This window comes from Crotalus tigris, unplaced genomic scaffold (assembly GCF_016545835.1).
Source record: "Crotalus tigris isolate CLP2741 ecotype Arizona unplaced genomic scaffold, ASM1654583v1 scf7180000018244.697701, whole genome shotgun sequence".
NCBI lineage: Eukaryota > Metazoa > Chordata > Lepidosauria > Squamata > Viperidae > Crotalus > Crotalus tigris.
The window spans coordinates 546,782-566,089 of NW_024096902.1; the positions used below are offsets into that span (position 1 = coordinate 546,782).

At 50.2% G+C, this 19,308-nt stretch overlaps 1 protein-coding gene across 5 annotated transcripts in view; it reads right to left on the reverse strand.

The window, feature by feature from the left end:
* Positions 1-1,112: 1,112 nt before the first annotated feature.
* Positions 1,113-19,308, reverse strand: part of DPP9 (dipeptidyl peptidase 9) — a 57,778-nt gene continuing 39,582 nt past the window's right edge. For 4 of the 5 annotated variants that reach the window (XM_039349280.1, XM_039349281.1, XM_039349282.1 and 1 more), the window contains exons 16-21: positions 17,919-18,064; positions 15,549-15,695; positions 13,020-13,172; positions 11,009-11,151; positions 5,685-5,796; positions 1,113-2,635 (exon numbers count right to left, since the gene is read on the reverse strand). In XM_039349280.1, the coding sequence (XP_039205214.1) occupies positions 2,543-2,635; positions 5,685-5,796; positions 11,009-11,151; positions 13,020-13,172; positions 15,549-15,695; positions 17,919-18,064 (794 nt within the window). In that variant the 3' untranslated portion in view covers positions 1,113-2,542. Of the gene's footprint in view, positions 2,636-5,684; positions 5,797-11,004; positions 11,152-13,019; positions 13,173-15,548; positions 15,696-17,918; positions 18,065-19,308 lie in introns of those variants that run through there. The other variant, XM_039349285.1, reaches the window with a different exon arrangement.

A 19,308-nucleotide genomic window follows, 5' to 3' on the forward strand; every position in this document is an offset into this window, starting at 1 on the left:
TCCCCATGTTGTGGTGACCCCCAACCACTTATACATCCCAGGTGCCAGGGGTGTGGCCAAAGGGGGAAAAACAATGGTGGACAGCCTTGTTTCGCGACCCCCATGAAATGGTCGTTCGACCACAAATGGGGTCCCGACCCACAGGTTGAGAACCACTGAGCTAGAACAATTAACCAATGGAACTCCTTGCCTCCAGAAGTTGTCAATGCTCCAACACTGGATTTTTTTTTTTAAAAAAGAGACTGGACAGCCATTTGTCTGAAATGATCTAGGTTTTCCTGCCTGAGCAGGGGATTGGACTAGATGACCTCCAAGGTCCCTTCCAACATTATTATGATTATGGATCATTGCAGTCAGCCAGATGCTCAGACTAGATTTGGCATTTTTGTCTACCTATCGAATCCTTCCCAAGGATTTGGGACGGGCAGATGTGGATGTTTGATGGTATTACAGATCTCGTCGCAGGATAGAAGGAGTTCCTAGTAAGGCCACCTTTTGCAATTGACCAATGGCGAATTTGTCAATGCCAATGGTGTTCAAGTGGTGCTCCAGTTGTTTTGGGATTGCACCCAAGGAGCCTATGACTATTGGTACTACCCTTGCGTGCTTTTGCCACAGTCTTTCTATTTCTATTTGTAGGTCTTTGTATTTTGTTATCTTCTCCAGTTCTTTCTCTTCTATTCTGCTATCTCCAGGCACTGCCACGTCCACTATCCAGACTTTTTTGTCTTTCTTATCGACAATTGTTAAGTCTGGGGTGTTACGTTGCAGATTATGATTATTATTGATCATCGCACAGTCAGCCAGATGTTCAGACTGGATTTGGCATTTTGTCTACCTATCGAGTCCTTACCCAGGACCTGGGATAGGCAAATGTGGATGTTTGATGGAAGCAGTTCCTAGTAACGCCTTTTGCAATTGACTAATAGCGAATTTGTCAATGCCAATGGTGTTCAAGTGGTGCTCTAGTTATTATTATTATTATTATTAGCATCATCATCATCATCCCATTAATTCCCAAGCGGGCGATTCTGCAAATTTAAAATAAAAATAAAAATATAAATAAGACACAGGTTATTAAAAAAAAAAAAAAGTCACACCAGGCGGGAAGCAACCGTATTGCCTCGTTCCAATAGTTTAATGAGTCACTACATCTTACCACTCATAATTATAAAAGAATAAGAATCCATAAAAATATTTTCTTTTCATAATACGCACTTAAAGAGACTGGGGGATGGGGAGGGAGGAGAGTTGTTGTTTTTGCGTGTGGTTGTGTGGTTCAGACTTTTTTTTTTTCTTCTTCTTCTTCCGTGGCCAGGCCGAACGTTTCCTTCTCGCTTTCCGTTTCGCCCCACCCAGGGGGAAGCAGGAACGGACGGTCGGGCCGGGGTGGGTGGGTGGGGGGCAGGAGTTTCTCCAGAGGGGCAAACGCCAAGTGGAGACCCCCGGATCTCTCCCCGGACTGCTGTTGACGCTGAGTGGGTACATTGGGGAGACGTAGGGCAGAGGGCGACCGCAAAGCGAACGGACAAGCGACATCCGCGGGAAGGTTGGGAGGTGGGGGGGGGAGACCAAAAAAAAAATACAGTCGCTGACCGGCAGAGAACTGAAGCAATGCCTATTTTAACAGGGACCCCCTCCCTCAGTGGCAGGACGAGGAGACGGGACAAGGAGAGAGATTAGGACACAACCAGAAAGAAGGAAAAAAAAAAAAAGATTCTTCCATAAATAAAACTCACAAGGCTAAAGAAAAGCTAATTTTGCTAAAGAAAAAGGAAAAAAAAAAAAAAAAACCAAACCAAACTCAGCCACCGTTATGCCTGGTTTCCGGATAGCTTTCAAACATGCTGGAGGGGTGGGGGTGGGAAAGGATGGGGCGGGGGGGGGGATCCAAGAGACAGCAGCACCACATGCTTATAAATAGAGACCCCTGACAACCCCCCCCCAGTTCCTCTTCCAGTCAATTTTCCTCTTTCTTTCCCCCCTCGTCCTTTCCTCTCCCCTTGCCCGCCGAGCCCACCTAAAAAGTCAGGAAAAGGATCTCCTGCATCCGAAGGGGGGGGGGAGCCAAGCCAGCAACAAGGTGGAAAGTGGGAGTAGGGGGGGGGGAGGCTGGTGGAGACACACACAGAGAACTCTAGCGAGTAAGAGAGAGAGAGACAGGCAGACAGTCCGAGGGGCAAGGTGGGATGGGGGGGGGGAACTGCCCGTCTTTTATTTCCAGCACAAAGAAAGTAGCAGCAAATACTTGGGGGGGGGACTTGGGGGGGGACAGACTAAGAAAAAGCCATAAGGGAGGCTGGGGAAAAAAAAACACGTTAGAGCTGCGCCATCTGGAAAGCAGGAGAGCCTCCCCGGAGCCCAGCGCAAGGAGAGACGTGCCGCCACCATCACCCCCCCCCGAGGCGGGTTTTGTGCTCTGCGTTCGAAGGCTGCCCCGTGGCTGAAGAGAAGCAGCAGGAGCAGAGAGAGGAACCGTGTTGGCGTCCACGGCGAGGGGAGGGGGGGGGAGAGCAGGAGGAGGGAGGGCCCGTCCGCCCTCTCAGAGGTATTCTTGAAGAAAGTGCAGCAGCGTGATTTCGTAGTGCTCGCCAGACTCAGGGCAACGAATACTGTGTCGCTCGTTGGGATAGATCTGCGGGTGAAGGGGAGGGAAGAGAATGGTGTAAGAGTCGGACCCTTCCGGACAGCCACGGAGGAGGGCGGGGGTCCCCTTTGGACAGGGGTCTTCAAGCTTGGCCCTTTTATGACTGGTGGACTTCAACTCCCAGAATTCCTCAGCCAGCGTGCCTGGCTGAGGAATTCTGGGAGTTGAGGTCCACACGTCATAAAAGGGCCAAGTTTGAAGACCCCTGATATCGACTTGAAGAGGAGTGGACTTCAACTCCCAGAATTCCTCAGCCAGCGTGCCTGGCTGAGGAATTCTGGGAGTTGAGGTCCACACGTCATAAAACGGCCAAGTTTGAAGACCCCTGATATAGACTTGAAGAGGAGTGGACTTCAACTCCCAGAATTTCTCAGCCAGCGTGCCTGGCTGAGGAATTCTGGGAGTTGAAGTCCTCAAGACATAAAAGGGCCAAGTTTGAAGACCCCTGATATAGACTTTAAGAGTGGACTTCAACTCCCAGAATTCCTCAGCCAGCGTGCCTGGCTGAGGAATTCTAGGAGTTGAAGTGCACAAGTCATAAAAGGGCCAAGTTTGAAGACCCCTGCCCTTGGACCTAGCTGCAGGAGGGGAGGGAGAGACAACCAAGGCCATAGGGAGAAACCCCCATCCCTTTGTTCTCAGCCTCGTTCATCATCTATCTAGCATAGGTTGTCCCATGCTGGAACCGACCTCTTCTCCAACTGCTGGGATCCTAAAATCTCCTAGCTTGGGGAAGCATTTAGCAATAGACTTATAGAGCGCTTCACAGTGCTTTACAGCCCTCTCTAAGCGGTTTACAGAGTCAGCCCGTTTCCCCCCAAGCAATCTGGGTCTTCGTTTTACCGACCTTGGAAGGATGGAAGGCTGAGTCTACCTGGAGCAGGTGAGATTTGAACTGTTGGCAGTTGGCAGAGTCAGCCTGAAATGCTCCATCACTGGAGGATTTTAAGAAGAGACTAGACAGTCACCTGTCTGAAATGGTGCAGGTTCTCCTGCGTGAGCAGGGGGCTGGACTAGAAGACCGCCAAGGTCCCTTCCAACCTATTCTATTCTATTCTATTCTATTCTATTCTATTCTATTCTATTCTATTCTATTCCATTCTTTCATTCCTTATTCTATTCTACTCTACTCTTCCATTCTCTTCTATTCAATTCTCTATTCCATTCCATTCCAATCACTGTGCCATTACAGCTTTAGGATGCCACCAAAGAGATTGCAGGGTGCTCCAGACATGCCGGACATCCTGGCACGACACCCCCGCCCTTATTGTGATGGGTCTGCCCTAGCTAAGACACCAACACTTCATCTTCTCATTCTACACCAGTGTTTCCCAACTTTAGCAACTTTAAGATGTATGGACTTCAGTTGCAGAGTAAGTCCTGGAGGCAAGATGCAGGCCAATGGTGGATGGGCCAAAGGTCTAACGCAGGGCTTTTCAATCAGTGGTACGGGTACCACCTGTGGTACATTGGCACCTGGCAGGTGATATGCGACCATCCTAGAAAAGTAGCAGGGGAGGGGAATGGGCTGAACCGGTGGCAACACCGCACAAGCCTGAGCGAGAGATGGCTGGAGCTGCAGGGCTGTCAGGGCTCAGCGGAAGCGCCAGGATCAGCTCTTCTTCGGGGCTGTCAGGGCTCAGTGGAAGCGCCAGGATCAGCGCCAGGATCCAGCTGGAGCTCGGTGCTGATCCTGGCGCTTCCGCTGAGCCCAGAAGAAGCACCGATCAGCTGGAATGTTGCAGCATCTCCAGGGTCTTGTGATTTACATTCAGATGCTTGGCAACCGATTTATATTTATGACAGTCACAGTGTCCCAGGGTTATGTGAAGTGACCAAAACCTGCTGCAACCACCCAGCAGACGGGGGGAATAAAAACCAAACACCCCCCACCCACTCCCACTGCCAACAATGAAAACCTCGGACAGGAGGAAGAGCGCAGCTGGGTGGGCAGGCAGGTGTCTTGCTCGGCTGTGGCTTGGGGGGCACTTTTTTCAGTGCCATTGTAATTTCTAAGAGTCACTAAGCGAACTGTTGTAAGTTGAGGACTACCTGTGCTTTATCACTTTTTTCCTTTTTTTGGGTCATCAAGTTTTTGACACCTTGCTAGGCGACTGGTGGTACTCGGATGTTGCCATATCCTAAAAGTGGTACAATGGGTGAAAAGGTTGAAAAGCCCTGGTCTAACGGTGCCAAGCCGTGGTGGCGGCAGTGGTTAGAATGCAACATTGCAGGCTCGCTCTGCCCACTGCCAGCAGTTCAATCCTGAGGGGTTCAAGGTTGACTCAGCCTTGTATCCTTCCAAGGTTGGTAAAAGGAAGACCCAGATTGTATGTGCGTGTGTGTGGGGTGTGTGTGTGTGAAATGCTGACTCTGTAAACCGCTTAGAGAGGCCGATCAATTCTAAAGAGGCGTGTCAGTTTTGATAACTGTCCTTCCCACTCATGAATTTTGCAAAGTTTTCTTTAGCAAGGTTTATTAAGGGGAAATGTGAAAGTAATACAAGAATTCCAGCTTGTAAATTCTTTTCAGTTTAGGAACCGTGAATCCAGATGTGTGAACTTCAATTCATTAGGTAACACCATCAGGGCTAGAAAGGAGTGGCGTTTTGCTTTGAGTCTGTGGCTTGCACTACCAACTGGAGCTAACAGTAAAGAACAGCCCAAGCAAGGAATCCCCAAAAACACTCCCACCAACAATGATAGGGCATGTCTGGTGAATCTCCCCCCCCCCTTGAAGCACTGATAATGTTACCCAGTTGGGTCATGAAATGTCTGCAAGAAAACAACCAACTTCAGGGAGCACCAAGGACCCCGCAGTCATTGTCATAACCGTCTTCGTCCTCCCCCTCTCCCTTTCTGCAGCACCCCCTCCCTTCTAAGGACGGAAGGAAGGAAGAGAGGGAGGGAGGGAGGGAGGGAGGAAGGATAAATACCAGTACCTTAGCTGGCAGAGACCTGCACCTTACCAGCTGCAATTCTCCTCTGATGCCAGCGGGCAGCACCATGCCCTTCTCATTTCCAGCACTCTTACCTACCTGTAGCTGATACGGTTTCCCAGCCCGGATTAGTTGGGAGATCAAGAAACTGGTATGGAAAAAGTGCACGTTTTCATCCAGAAACCCGTGGAGAATCAGCAAGCGGTTGGGCCTGGGAAGTAGAGAGAGAGAAATGATCCAGGCTAAGTGTCAACCGTCCCTGCTTGATCAGTTAGGAAAGAAAGACTCCCGGCCCACGATTAGCCCAAAACATACTTTACTAAAGCTGAAGTGGTTACAGAAGAGGCGAAGCTGGATCTGAGATTTTCGCGCACAAAGGATGCAATTAGCATCCCAGGCCGACACCAAGTAGCATCGGTTCGATTGGAGCAGCACAAAAACCGTCGGCCACGCTTGTGAGTTCATCAAAGTCTGGTGTTGTGAGTCCGTGCCAGCCAGTGGACCCGGCAGCTGAGTCTGGGGAATCGGAGGAGGAGGGGCCTGGAGAGCCATCAGAGTCAGAGCAAGACGCTGATGAGCTCCAGGACTTACAATCTGATGAAGAACCTGGCCCCTCCACTCGTGCTCAGGCAGAGGCCCAGCTGTGTGGGGAAGCTGAGTCAGACTCTGAGGACTCACAGCTGGAAGATATCATAGATGCTTGCAAACGCAGACTAGCAACAAGAGCAGGACAGAGGGAGGCAATGGGGCGACTCCAAAGGAGGAGAAGGCATTAAGAAGCCACTTAATAAAAAGGGAAGGTGTGTGCGATGCTGGTTGCTGAAGGCAACCGTTTGCAAAGGACTTAAGTTTCATGGAATCAGGTTCTGTTCGCCTTGCCTGTGAACAATTCTCTGTTTGAATCCTGTTCTGTTTGCCTTGGGACAATTCTCCATTTGCATCGTGTTCTGTTTGCCTCTGCTTTTGGGACATTTTGCAGGTCTGTACCTAATTAATAAAAGGGGTTTGTTTTTCCTGCATTTCCAGCCTACTTGTTAAAAAAGGGCTTGTGAGTTAACAAGGACTCACATAGTCTGGGATAGAACACCTGCCACACCATGAGCAATTCCATCAACAGACACACTGACCTACAGTCAGCCTACGAACGCCTCAGGATCCAAATCAATTGTACAATCAACCAGAGACAGCACTGACCCTCAACCATCCCGGGCAAGCCCCCACACCAGTTGACCTCCCGATGACCTTGACTTGAGTAACCTCCCCATCACAAGACTCACACTGGACCCATCACAGACCCTCACTTGATATACCCACACCTGAAGATCTTATAAAGCAGGGGTCCCCAACCCCTGGTCAGTGGACCAGTACTGGACCACGGCATGCCAGCAACCGGTCCGCACAAACAAGCAAAGCCCCATCCATGGGATACAGGCAGCACGGAAAGCCATGCATTCTCTGGTCAGTGGGAAAGCCTTTCTCCACAGAACTGGTCCCTGGTGCCCAAAAGGTTGAAGACTGACATCCTGTCATGCCTCCATCAGAGTCTGAATCTGCAGAGGAAATGAGCTGGAACAGGACCCTGTGGAGGTGGAGGGGTCTGTGGTTTCAGAGGAATGTGGGGAAGGGCAGGCCGAAGCAGGCCAGGGCCCTTCAGGAGTGGGACAGGAGGAACACAAGAGACAGAGTTCAGGCGATGAGCAAGGGCCGCCCCCTTGAGCAAGGGCCGCCCCCTCCTGATCGTAAAGCATGGAGAGTGGAGAGGAGGGAACAACGCAGGCAGACTCAGCTACTTGGGAGGAGAGCGTCCCGCCCCTCTCCACGAGGCACACCTGGAGACGGAGATTTAAGGAGATGCTGTGGGGAGAGGCATTTGTCGGGAACAAACGCTGATTCCTTGGAGTTTGGTGTATTGTTGCTAATCTCTTGTTCTGTGACTTCTGTTTGGAAACTCGAACTATTGGATTGACTGATCACGTTACTTGAATGTTTAAAGACCTCAGACCGTATTTCGGCTTGTCTCTTTTGAAAACTGTTCAGGCAAGCTTGGATTCAAACAGACTCGTTAAGTTTATGTCTTCTTCTTTGTTATCTCTATGGCCTTGCGCACTTATGCTAAGCAGACTGTATTTGAACCTACTTTCAGCCAGAGTTGGCTGAAGGGGTGTGTGTGTGTTCTTTTGTTGGAGGCTTGCCAGCAATCGTGGGAGCATTTGGGGAAAATTTGGAGCAATAAAAGAAGTGTTTCAATTGCCAGCTGACTGCATTGCCTCTGTGCTGTGCCCTGGGTCATCACACATCCCCTAACAAACTCTGCTGAAGACGTTACCTAGCCTAGTAACGAAACGTTAAGAAACCAACCCAAAAAAGCTTGAATTAAGGAGATCCACCCACGATCCCTTTTCCCCAGCCAAGCCCTGGTCATCGGTCAATTAGGCGTTAACAAATTGTTTGGGAAACGGTCCCTGTCTCTGTGCACTTCTGCATTCCTTTGGTGTGTCCTTGAGACAGCTGATGCATCCCATGGGACCGGTTTCGATTCCTCTCGGTTCCCTCCCTATGTCCCTAACCCCCCCCCACTGCTCCATCCCCATTACTAATGTCAAGCTGTCAGCTTGTGATGCGTAGCTTAGCAGAATGGCAGCCTTGACAATAAGACTGATGGAAAAGCACCTGGATGGGCGCACCTGGGCTAAGCACCAAATTACCAGCGACACTGGTGAAACGTTGGGAAAACAGCAGGAGAGGTGAGGTGCGGAAAAATCAGAGGCCGTGTTCGCACCGCACAAAGCATGCAATATACGTTTCGAAAGGGTCCGCCTTCAAGCTAAGCCACAACGTGGTTTATTTGCTTTGGGCTTAGTGTAATTTCCAAATCCTACCACTTTGGGTTTTTAACCAGGTCGGTTAAAATCCAAAGAGTCGCCTTGTGGAGGAGACGGGCGGCATAAACACTGAATAAATCAAAGAAACAAACAAAATTAACACCGAAAGCAAAGCTTCTGTTTGACTTTTGGGGCAACTCTGCGCGTTTTGTGAATCTAGTCCGATGAGATCACGTGTCAAGCAAAGCCAGGCAAGGGGTTAAATTCCAGGTTCGGTGTGTCGTTTGAACCCAGCACTCTGGAGCACTATTCCTTTCTCACTATCTTTTCCAAGGTGGTGGGTGGGTTTTTTTTGGGGGGGGGGGAAGGCAGGACATCTGATGCTCCTAACGAAAGGTTAACCACAATTGCGACCTAAATTTCTGTGTGGCTAAGCGAGGCAGTTGCTAAGTGAAACATCTGCCCCATTCTACGACCTTTCTTGCTGCAATGGCCTAAGTGTGAAAAATTGTCACAGGTCACTTTTTTTCAGTGCCGTTCTGACTTGGAACAGTCATTAAATGAAAGTTGTAAATCAAAGGACTATTTGCACAGAAAGGCGTACGAATATCCAAGGCAAGCTTTCCATCTGGCACTGAACGCTGAGCTTGGCATCACCACATCGAACTGTCCATCTCAATGGGGAGATGGAATGGAATGGAATAGGATGGAGTAGAGTAGAGTAGAATAGAATATAGAATAAATAGAATGGAATGGAATAGAATAGAATAGAATATAAAATGGAATGGAATGGAATAGAACAGAACAGTGGTGGCGAACCTATGGCACGCGTGCCAGAGGCGGCACTCAGAGCCCTCTCTGTGGGCACGTGCGCCATGCCCCGGAGATACCAACTGTCCCTCTTCAACCAGCTGCCCGCTAACTCGCCGAGGTCCTACATGGCCGGATGCATCCCAGCATCCATGCGCTCGCTGGCCTCTGTGTGCAGGGGCCGATGGTGTCAGGCAGCAGCCGCCCCGGCCCCTGCCTCACCTTGCCCTGTGACAATGGCATTCCCGCCCTACCTCGCCTTGCCCAGCCTCACCCCGCAGGACGAGTCTCCTGTCCACCGCCCCACCTGCCAGAGACCCCATGGATCTCCCCCAACCCTGCCCGGCCCCCACAGGCGTCCCTCCCCATAAGCAACATCGAGGTGATCATGCCCACTCTGGCCACACCCACCCAATCTGCCATGACCACTACAGCCACGGCCACCCAGTGAGCCACGCCCACCTGGCACCTGGCGATAAATAAGTGGGTTTTGGGTTGCAGTTTGGGCACTCGGTCTCTAAAAGTTTCGCCATCACTGGAATAGAATATAGAATAAATAGAATGGAATGGAGTGGAACAGAACAGTGATGGCGAACCTTTTAGAGACCGAGTGCCCAAACCGCAATCCAAAACCCACTTATTTATCGCAAAGTGCCAGGGCTGCATCAGGATTGTAATGCCCTCGGGGGGGGTGTGGCCCACTGGGTGGGCGTGGCTGCAGTGGTCACGGCAGACTGGATGAGCCTGGCCGGGGCCAGTCCCTCACCATCTCTGGGGCAACCTCAGGGGGCCAACACCGCTTGCTCGCTGTCTTCCTGCCCTGTCACTTCCAAACGCCATGTGCTCGCTACTCTGGCGAACTCTGCTGGGGCAACAGCACGCGTGCCCACAGAGAGGGCTCTGAGTGCCGCCTCTGGCACGTGTGCCATAGGTTTGCCACCACTGGAATAGAATATAGAATAAATAGAATGGAATGGAATGGAATAGAATATAAAATAAATAGAATAGAATAAATAGAATATGCAATAGAATGGAATGGAATGGAATGGAATAGAATAGAATAGAATAGCATAGGAGCTGGAAGGGACCTTGGAGGTCTTCTAGTCCAGCCCCCTGCTCAAGCAGGAGAACCTATACCGTCTCAGACAGGTGATTGTCTAGTCTCTTCTTAAAGATCTCCAGCGATGGAGTGCCCACGATTTCTGAAGGCAAAGCTGTTCCATTGGTTGATTGTCCTCAATGTCATGAAGTTTCTCCTTAATACCAGGTTGCTTTTCTCCTTGACCAGTTTCCAACTATTGTTTCTCGTCCTTCCCCTCTGGTGCTCTAGTGAACAAGCTGACCCCCTCTGCCTTGTGGCAGCCCCTCAAATACTGGAACACTGCTATCATGTCACCCCTATTTCTTCTTTTCTTTAGACTAGCCAAACCCAAGTCCCGTAGCCGTTCATCGTATGTTTTGGTCTCCAGGCCTTTGATCATCTTAATTGCTCCTCTTGTGAATTTTTTTTCCAAACTCTCAACATTTTTTGTGATACGGTGACCAAAATTGGCTGCAATATCCCAGGTGTGGTCTCACTAGGGCTTTATAAAGCGGTACTAATACTTCGCGTGATCTCGATTCTATGCCTCTGTTTATACAACCCAGGATTGTATTAGCTTTTTTAGTTGCTGCTGCACACAGCTGGCTCATAGTCAAGTGACGATATTGTGAATCTGGTTGAGGGGGCCTCACCCTTACACCCTTTCCTCTACGCCCCCCCCACCCCATCTGATATTGCATAATACTCACTCATTAGGGAGTTTCTCGACATGCAGGGCCACCGAGCCTGCTTCGTAGCCTTGCTGGTTGTTCTCCGGGACATCCATGTACCGCTCCGTGTACCCGGTATCGTAAGCCATCCAGACGGTGACGGGGGCTCCTGCTATGGCGACCTACGGGAGGCGAATGAAATAAAATCTCAGGGGCTGCCCCAAAGAAGAGGGAGTCAAGCTGTCCTCCAAAGTGCCGGAAGGCAGGACAAGAAGCAACGGGTGGAAACTAACTAAGGAGAGAAGCAACCTAGAACTAAGGAGAAACTTCCTGACAATTAGAACAATTAACCAGTGGAACTACCTGCTTCCAGAAGCAGTGAATGCTCCAACACTGGAAGTTTTTAAGAAGAGACTGGACGGCCATTTGTCTGAAATAGTATAGGGTTTCCTGCCTGAGCAGGGGGTTGGACTAGATGACCTCCAAGGTCCCTTCCAACTTTATTATTATTATTACCAGAGATCCACTTTGGCTATTCCATATTTCTGTAGTAATATGAACTAGCCATTTCTATATCGGCAAATCAATCTTATAAATAAAACCCATAATCATGGCGTCCTTTTTTTTCCACCTCAAGCACAAAGTCCAGAAGTGGTTTCCAAGTAGAAACAAAAGTACTTAAATTCTTTTCTTTTATAAAAACAGTCAATTTAGCCATCGGTGCTAATTCCATCCACTGGGTGTATGTTTTTCTGTTTTTTTTATTCCCCTTGATAAAAAAGAAAGCATGCAAAATGTAAGTAGATAAATAGCTACCACTTCGATGGGAAGATAACAGCATTCTGTGCGCCTTGGCGTATAGCCATACTGGCCACAGGAATGGAATAGGAGTAGGTGCAGAGCAGAGCAGAGTAGAATAGAACCAAACAGAACAGAATATAGTATAGAACAGAATATAGAATAGAATGGAAGAGAACAGAATATAGAAAAGAACAGAATAGAACATAAAACAGAATAGACTATAGAATAGAAAGAATAGAACAGAGAACAGAACAGAGAACAGAACAGAACACAGAACAGAATAGAAAATAGAAAAAATAGCAGAACATAGAACAGAATATAGAACAGAACACAGAACATAATGGAGAATAGAACAGAACAGAGAACAGAACATAGATCAGAATAGAATAGAGAATAGAACAGAACAGAACGGACTATAGAATAGAAAGAACAGAACAGAGAACAGAACATAGAATAGAATATAGAACAGAACAGAATAAAACAGGGAACAGAGAACACAATAGAATAGAGAATAGAACATAATAGAGAACAGAACATAGAACAGAATAGAATAGAGAATAGAACAGAACAGACTATAGAATAGAAAGAACAGAACATAGAATAGAACATAGAATAGAATATAAAACAGAACATAGAATAGAACAGAGAATAGAGAACACAATAGAATACAGAATAGAAGATAACAGAATAGAGAACAGAATATAGAACACAGAACAGAATAGAGTAGAATAGAATAACAGAGTTGGAAGGGACCTTGCAGGTCTTCTAGTCCAACCCCTGCTCAGGCAGGAAATATACCATTCCAGACAAATAGTTGTCCAGCCTCTTCTTAAAAACCTCCAGCATTCAGAGCTTCTGGAGGCAGGTTGTTCTGCTGGTTAATTGTTCCCACTGTCAGGAAGTTTCTTCTTAATTCTAGGTTGCTTCTCTCCTGGATTAGTTTCCATCCGTTGCTTCTTGTCCTGCCTTCAGGCGCTTTGGAGAATAACTTGACTCCCTCTTCTTTGGGGCAGCCCCGGAGATATTGGAAGACTGCCATCATGTCCCCCCTGGTCCTTCTCTTCATTAAACTAGACATGCCCAATTCCAGCAACCGTGGAATGACCACGGAAAATGTCTTTGGACAGCAGTGGCTCCCTCGGCTAGGAAATGGAGATGGGCCACCAGCCCCTAGAGTTGGACACGGCTGCACAGGGGAAACCTTTTACCTTTTGAGCGGGGGCCCAGCCAGCCAGCCTGGAAGGCTCACCTTGAAAACATGGGGCTTGTAAATCAGCCCCACAAGGGAAAGGAAACCTCCGTACGACCAGCCGTGGATGGCAACGCGGCTGAGGTCGATGAACCCGTATTTCTCCGCGACGTAATGTAAACCTTCAACCTGGTCCTCGATCTCCACCTGGCCCTGAAGGGGATGGCAGAGGAAAAAAAGAAAGAATAACAGACTTACAAAGAGCTGGAAGGGACCCTGGAGGTCTTCTAGTCCAACCTCCTGCTAAAGCAGGAACCTAGACCGAGAGGTGTATATACAAGGCAAGGAAAGGGATTTGGGTAACAATTTTTAATCTATCAACATCTTCTTTTTTTTCCTTCATTTTCTGACAGCCATCGAGCAAAAATCGATGGAGGCAGGGGTGGGATTCAGCTGGTTTGCATTGGTACAGTAGAACCGGTAGCGAAATTTTGCTGAGTTCGAAGAACCAGCTGAATGCACACCGCTTCTGGAAGTCCGTTCTAGGCCTCAGAGGCCTGGAGGGGGCTTCACCAGCCTAGAACTGCCCGCCGGAAGTGCGTGGATGCCACTTCCAGAAATCTGTTCTAGGCCTCAGAGGCCTGGAGGAGGCGTCCCAGGCCTAGAACGGCCCACCAGAAATGCGTGGATGCCACTTCCAGAAGTCTGTTCTAGGCCTCAGAGGCCTGGACGGGGCTTCACCAGCCTAGAACTGCCCGCCGGAAGTGCGTGGATGCCACTTCCAGAAGTCCGTTCTAGGCCTCAGAGGCCTGGAGGCCTCCCAGGTCTAGAACGGCCTGCCGGAAGTGCGTGGATGCCACTTCCAGAAGTCCGTTTTAGGCCTCAGAGGCCTGGAGAAGGGGTCCCAGGCCTAGAACGGCCTGCCGGAAGTGCATGGATGCCACTTCCAGAAGTCCATTCTAGGCCTCGGAGGCCCAGGCCTGCATCCAATAAGGGAACCAGTTGTTCAGGTATTTGAATCCCACCACTGGATGGAGGGACAGTTTTGGCAGGCAGCAGGGCGCTCTCCTCACAGCGCCAAGAGCTGAGCCGGGTGGCGCGAATCTGATGAGAAGTGCAATGCTGCCTAGCCCCCAGGCTGCCCAGTTTCAGCAGGCAGCAAGGTGCAAAGCTGGCGAGCTTCGCACCTCCCGGCTCAACCTCTCGGCGCTGTGAGGAGAGCGCCCCGCTGCCTGCTGAAATTGAGCAGGCTGGGGGCTGGGCGGCCTTGCGCTTGTTTTCGGATTCACGCCACCTGCCTCAGCCTTTCGGCGCTGTGAGGAGAGCGCTCCGCTGTCTGCCGAGATAGGGCAGACTAGGGGCTGGGCAGCATCGCGCTTCTTTTGGGATTTGCGCCGCTCGGTTCAGCCTCTTGGTGCTGTGAGGAAAGCGCCTCGCTGCCTGCCAAAACCGGGCAGGCTGGGGGCTGGGCGGCGTCACGCTTTTCAGATTCACGCCGCCTGGCTCAACCTCTCGGTGCTGTGAGGAAAGCGCCCGGCTGCCTGCCGAAACCGGACAGGCTGGGGACTGGGCGGCATTGTGCAGGTAACGTTGACTCTCACGCTGCTCATGGCATCCCCCAGAGCCCACCAAGCCAGATTTGTGAAGTAGGTGAGGGCCATGTGCTGGCCACTTCCAGGCGATGGTGCATTTCTTCATTCCTCACGAAGGGTGACACCTCTCCAGCTGCGTTTCTTGCCTGTTTTTCTCCCTCCCTCGTCTCAAATATGTTCCCACCACTCTGTACTTAGGAAGGAAAGAAGGAAAGAAGGAGAGGGAGGGACTGAGGGACCTTAGTCCTGCCCTGCTGCTCTTTCACCACCACCCCCTTGCCCCCTCCTCCTGGCCTATCCTGGGGGTCTCCCATCCTAGTGCTAAGGAAGCTTTGGATACAAAGCCGGGTCTCCTCCCATGGAGAGGGAATGGGCCTCCCTCTGACTTTGCCCTCATCCCCATCATAAGCAACCTGGCTAAGGAGAGCAAGCACAACAGCAGCAGCAGCTTGAGGAGGAGGTAAGTGCAGCTGGCCACCCCCTTGGGGAAGTGGGGCTGGGCTTGGTGCCGCAGGTGCTCGAGGGCCAGGCTGGGCGCTTGACCTCTGCTGTCCGGGGCTCCCGGCAGCCCACGCCACCATCCAGCCCCCCCCCTCCACATGGCCTGAGAGGAACGGTGAGGCTCCTCCAGTGGACCATGCTTTGGCACTTGCCCTGGTCCTACCCCCTTCTGCCAAAGACCCTCAGATCTGTCCCTCTCCTGCCCAGGCCCCCACAGGCACCCTTGATGCAAATGATGTAGAGCTGGCCACGCCCACCCAGTAGGACACACCCACTCCCTTCATGCCCACCCAGTAGGCCGCAACCACCCTGGCCACACCCACCCGGCCCCCTGAGGGCAACCACAATGCTAATGCGGCCCTCAATGAAATTGAGTTTGACACCCCTGCAATAAGGTAACACATGCCAGTAGGATAATAATATAACATTTTACTCGTCTGAACGGCGAGACAAGAGGCCAGATCCACCGCCTGGAGGTAACAGGACGAGAACTCACCATTTGGTTCTTAAGAGCTCCCTCAAACTTAAGGCCTCTCTGGCATGAGCCTCGCCCGTCTATCACCACCACGGCGTAGCCGAGGGACGCCAGCGTGTTCAGCCGCAGGTACTTGATCCCTTTGAAGGAATTATTCACTAGTTGGACCTAAGAGACGAGCAGAGGAAAAAAAAAAGGGGGTGGGAACAAGGCACCCATTTGTAAGGGAAGCAGCTTTTTGTGGGATCCAGTTTCCTGTACGATCCTCATTTTGAAAACGTGGCCAAGGTAGCAAAGGCCGTTTCGCAATCGTGGTGAATATCTGTAGCTCAGTTGCGGGATGAGGGTGAAAGATTGGTTCTCCGAATTTGTGGGTTGGTTTTTGGACGCTTCGTTACCAGGCCAGGTAACACCTTCAGCGGAATTTAGGGCAGGAGTCCCCAAACTATGGGCTGTGGCCCACTTCCGGGCTGCATCCTATTGGCCACTGGGCCACTGCATGCTTATATGCGTGTGTGTGTGTGCAGCCGCGCTCGTGCGTCGTGGGTATTCGCGGCCCCATTCGTCCGAGCATCCTGGGGGTTTGCGGCCCCACTTGGGTGAGCGTTGCTGGTGTTTGTGGCCCCACTCGTATGTCGCGGCTGTTTGCGGCGCCACTCGTGCAAGTGTTATGGGCGTTAGCAGCCCTACTTGTGTGAGGGTCGCAAGCATCTGCGGCCTCACTCTTGCGAGCGCTTTCGGCACCACTCACACAACCAATGGGTGTTCGAGCGCGCGTGCGCTTACTACCCACACCACCCCTTCTTTCCCCCCCCTCCCCCCTGCTCCAGGCCGCCAACTCTGAAAGGTTGGGGAACTCTGATTTAGGGGACGACACTGTCGGTGCTCTTCTCTTTACAAAGCCCTTACAAACAGGAGAACACGGGCATCCACTAAACTCCGCTGAGGATGTGTACCTACCCTGGGAACAAAACATTGGAAAACCAACACACAAGCTCAGAAAACCAACCTTTTCCCTCAAAGGCAATTTTCTTGCTTTCTGAACCAAGGTGTCAACGCTGCTAACATCGGATGTTTTTGTTTGGACAACATATGAAATTGCAATCATTTTCCTTCTTGTGTTTTACTCTTAGAATTAGAGTTAGAATTAGATGATACTGGGGGGGGGGGGAGGAATGTGCATGGGAGTTTAGTTAGACATAACAATACTGTAACTAGTGTGAGAACCAAGGTTTTTGAAATAAGAGACGATAAGAATTGGACTGGAGAACTGCAGGGAAGGTCTGCATTTCAAACTAATTGGAGAATGTGATTTATGATTGTAAATTAGAGGAGGGAATTGTGCTTTGATACTATGTGTTCAGGGGAGGGGAATTCAGATTTGGACTTTGACTATGTATGTGCCGATGCTATGCTTCTCGAATAAAGATTCTTTAAGGTAAACAATGCCTTGAAGTTCTTTGAAGAGTTTCATCTGTCGGAACCATGAAGGCTCTGAAGGACAGGAAGAAGCTTGATGTTTTTGAACTTTGATACTGGAGGAAACTTCCAAGAATACAGGTATTCCTCGAAGTTACGACCACAATTGAACCCAAAAGGGATGCTGCTAAGACAAACACTGGTTAGGTGAGTTTTGCCCATTTTTCTTGTCGTCGTTAAGCGAATCATTGCATTTGTGAAGTCAGTAACACGGTTGTGAAGTGAATCTGGATTCCCCAATTGACTTTGCTTGGCAGAAGGTTGTGAAAGTGGATCACGTGACCGTCCCCCCCCAGGACGTTGCAACTGTCATAATTATGAACCACTTGCCAAGCGTCCGAATTTTGATCACGTCACCGTGGGGACTATGTGACAGTTGTTAAGTGCGAAAAACGGTTGTAAGTCCATTTTTTCAATGCCGTTGTAACTTTGAACAGTCACTAAATGGACAGTGGTAACGCGAGGACTACCTGTACGGGGAACCCTTGATTTCCAAACATCCGCTTCGTGACTGTTTGAAATTACAACGGCACTAAAAAAATTGACTAAGCACCGTTTTTCATACTTACGACCGGTTGCAGCATCCCCGCGGTCACATGATCAAAATTCAGACGCTTGGCAACTGTATTCATGACGGTCGCAGTGCCCTGGGGTCACGTGGTTCCCTTTTGCGACCTCCTGACCATCAAAGTCAACGGGGGAAACCAGATTCGCTTAACAATCTCACGATTCACTTAACAACTGGAGCGATTCACTTAATAAGCATGGCAAGAAAAGTCGTAAAATGGGACAAAGCTCACTTAAGAACCGTCTCGATTACGCAACAGAAACTGTGGGCTCAACTGCAGTCGTTAAGTCGAGGACTGCCTGCATTTGGTGGCCCGTCCTCCTGACCACCGGGACCCGCCTTACCTGAGGCCCCCCGTAGACAAAGAGCACCGTAGGATGCTTCTTCCCAGGCTGGAGGTCGTGCGGCTTGTACACCATCCCGTAGAGTTCGACGTCGGACTGCGTGCGGAAATGACAGATCTCGGGGGGGACGTAATCAGCAGGACAGCCTACAAAACACGGGAAGCAGAGGGGTGGGGGAAGAGTCACGCCAGTCGTACTCACACGACGCCACCTTCTTACCAGCGAAGATGGTCCTGTTGTGAGTCCTCGCCAGGCAGTGAACCCGGCAGCTGAGTCTGGGGAATCAGAGGAGGAGGAGGAGGAGAAGGAAGGGCCTGGAGGGACATCCGAGTCAGAGGAAGGCTCTAAGGAGCTCCAAGACTTACAGTCGGACGAGGAGCCTGGCCCCGCTACTCACGCTCAGGCTGAGACACAGCTGTGCTGGGAGCCTGAGTTAGACAATGCTGAATCACAGCTGGGCGGTATCCAGGATGCAAGAAAAGAGAGTAGGACAGAGGAATGCAATGGGGCTGCTCCAAAGGCAAAGAAGAAGGCATTAGGAAGCCACGCCTTGCTGCATAATAAAAGGGAAGGTGTGGACATTGATTCAGGTCTGTGAATAATAAAAAGGGATTTGTTTTTTCCTGCGGTTCCAGCCTGTTTGTTGGAAGAGGGGTTTCTCCTTGTGAGCGTAACAAGGACTCCCATAGGTCCTCCTGCCAGATGTCTCTGGGAATGGTCCTGCTTAGTAAAACAGGTTGTTTCTCGTCGTGGAATTAAACATAAAATGTAGCTTCTGAATACAGGTAGTCCTCGACGTACGACCGCAATGGAGCCTGGAATGGTTTATCTTGCCAAGTGAGAGAAATTTGGTTCAGTGAGGTCTGCCCCATCGGGTGATTTTTTTTTTCCTTGCCACCTTTGTTAAGTGGATCGCTGTGGTTGTTAAATTAGTCGCACGGTTGCAAAGTGAATCTGGGGCACTGGATTTTGCAAATTGTGATCACGTGACTCTGGGGGGGGCACTGCAGCCATCGTAAGTACGAATCAGCTGCGAAGCATCTGAATGCAAATAGTGTGACTGTGGGGAGGCTACAACAGTCACAAGCGTGAAAAACGGGCAGCAGTCACTTCTTCAGGGCCACTGTAACTTTGAACGGTCACTAAATGAACTGTCGTAAGTTGAGGACCGCCTGTATTCTGCGGGCGTGGAGAACGAACTCCCGAGGGAGACGAAGACACGGGCTCTTCGATCCAAAATCCTAGAGTGGTTCTCCCAATACAGGCAGTCCTCGGCTTGTAACAGTTCATTCAGTGACCGTTCAAAGTTACAACGGCACTGAAAAGAGGGATTTATGACCGTTTTTCACACTTACGACCGTTGCAGTATCCCTGTGGTCGTGTGATCAAA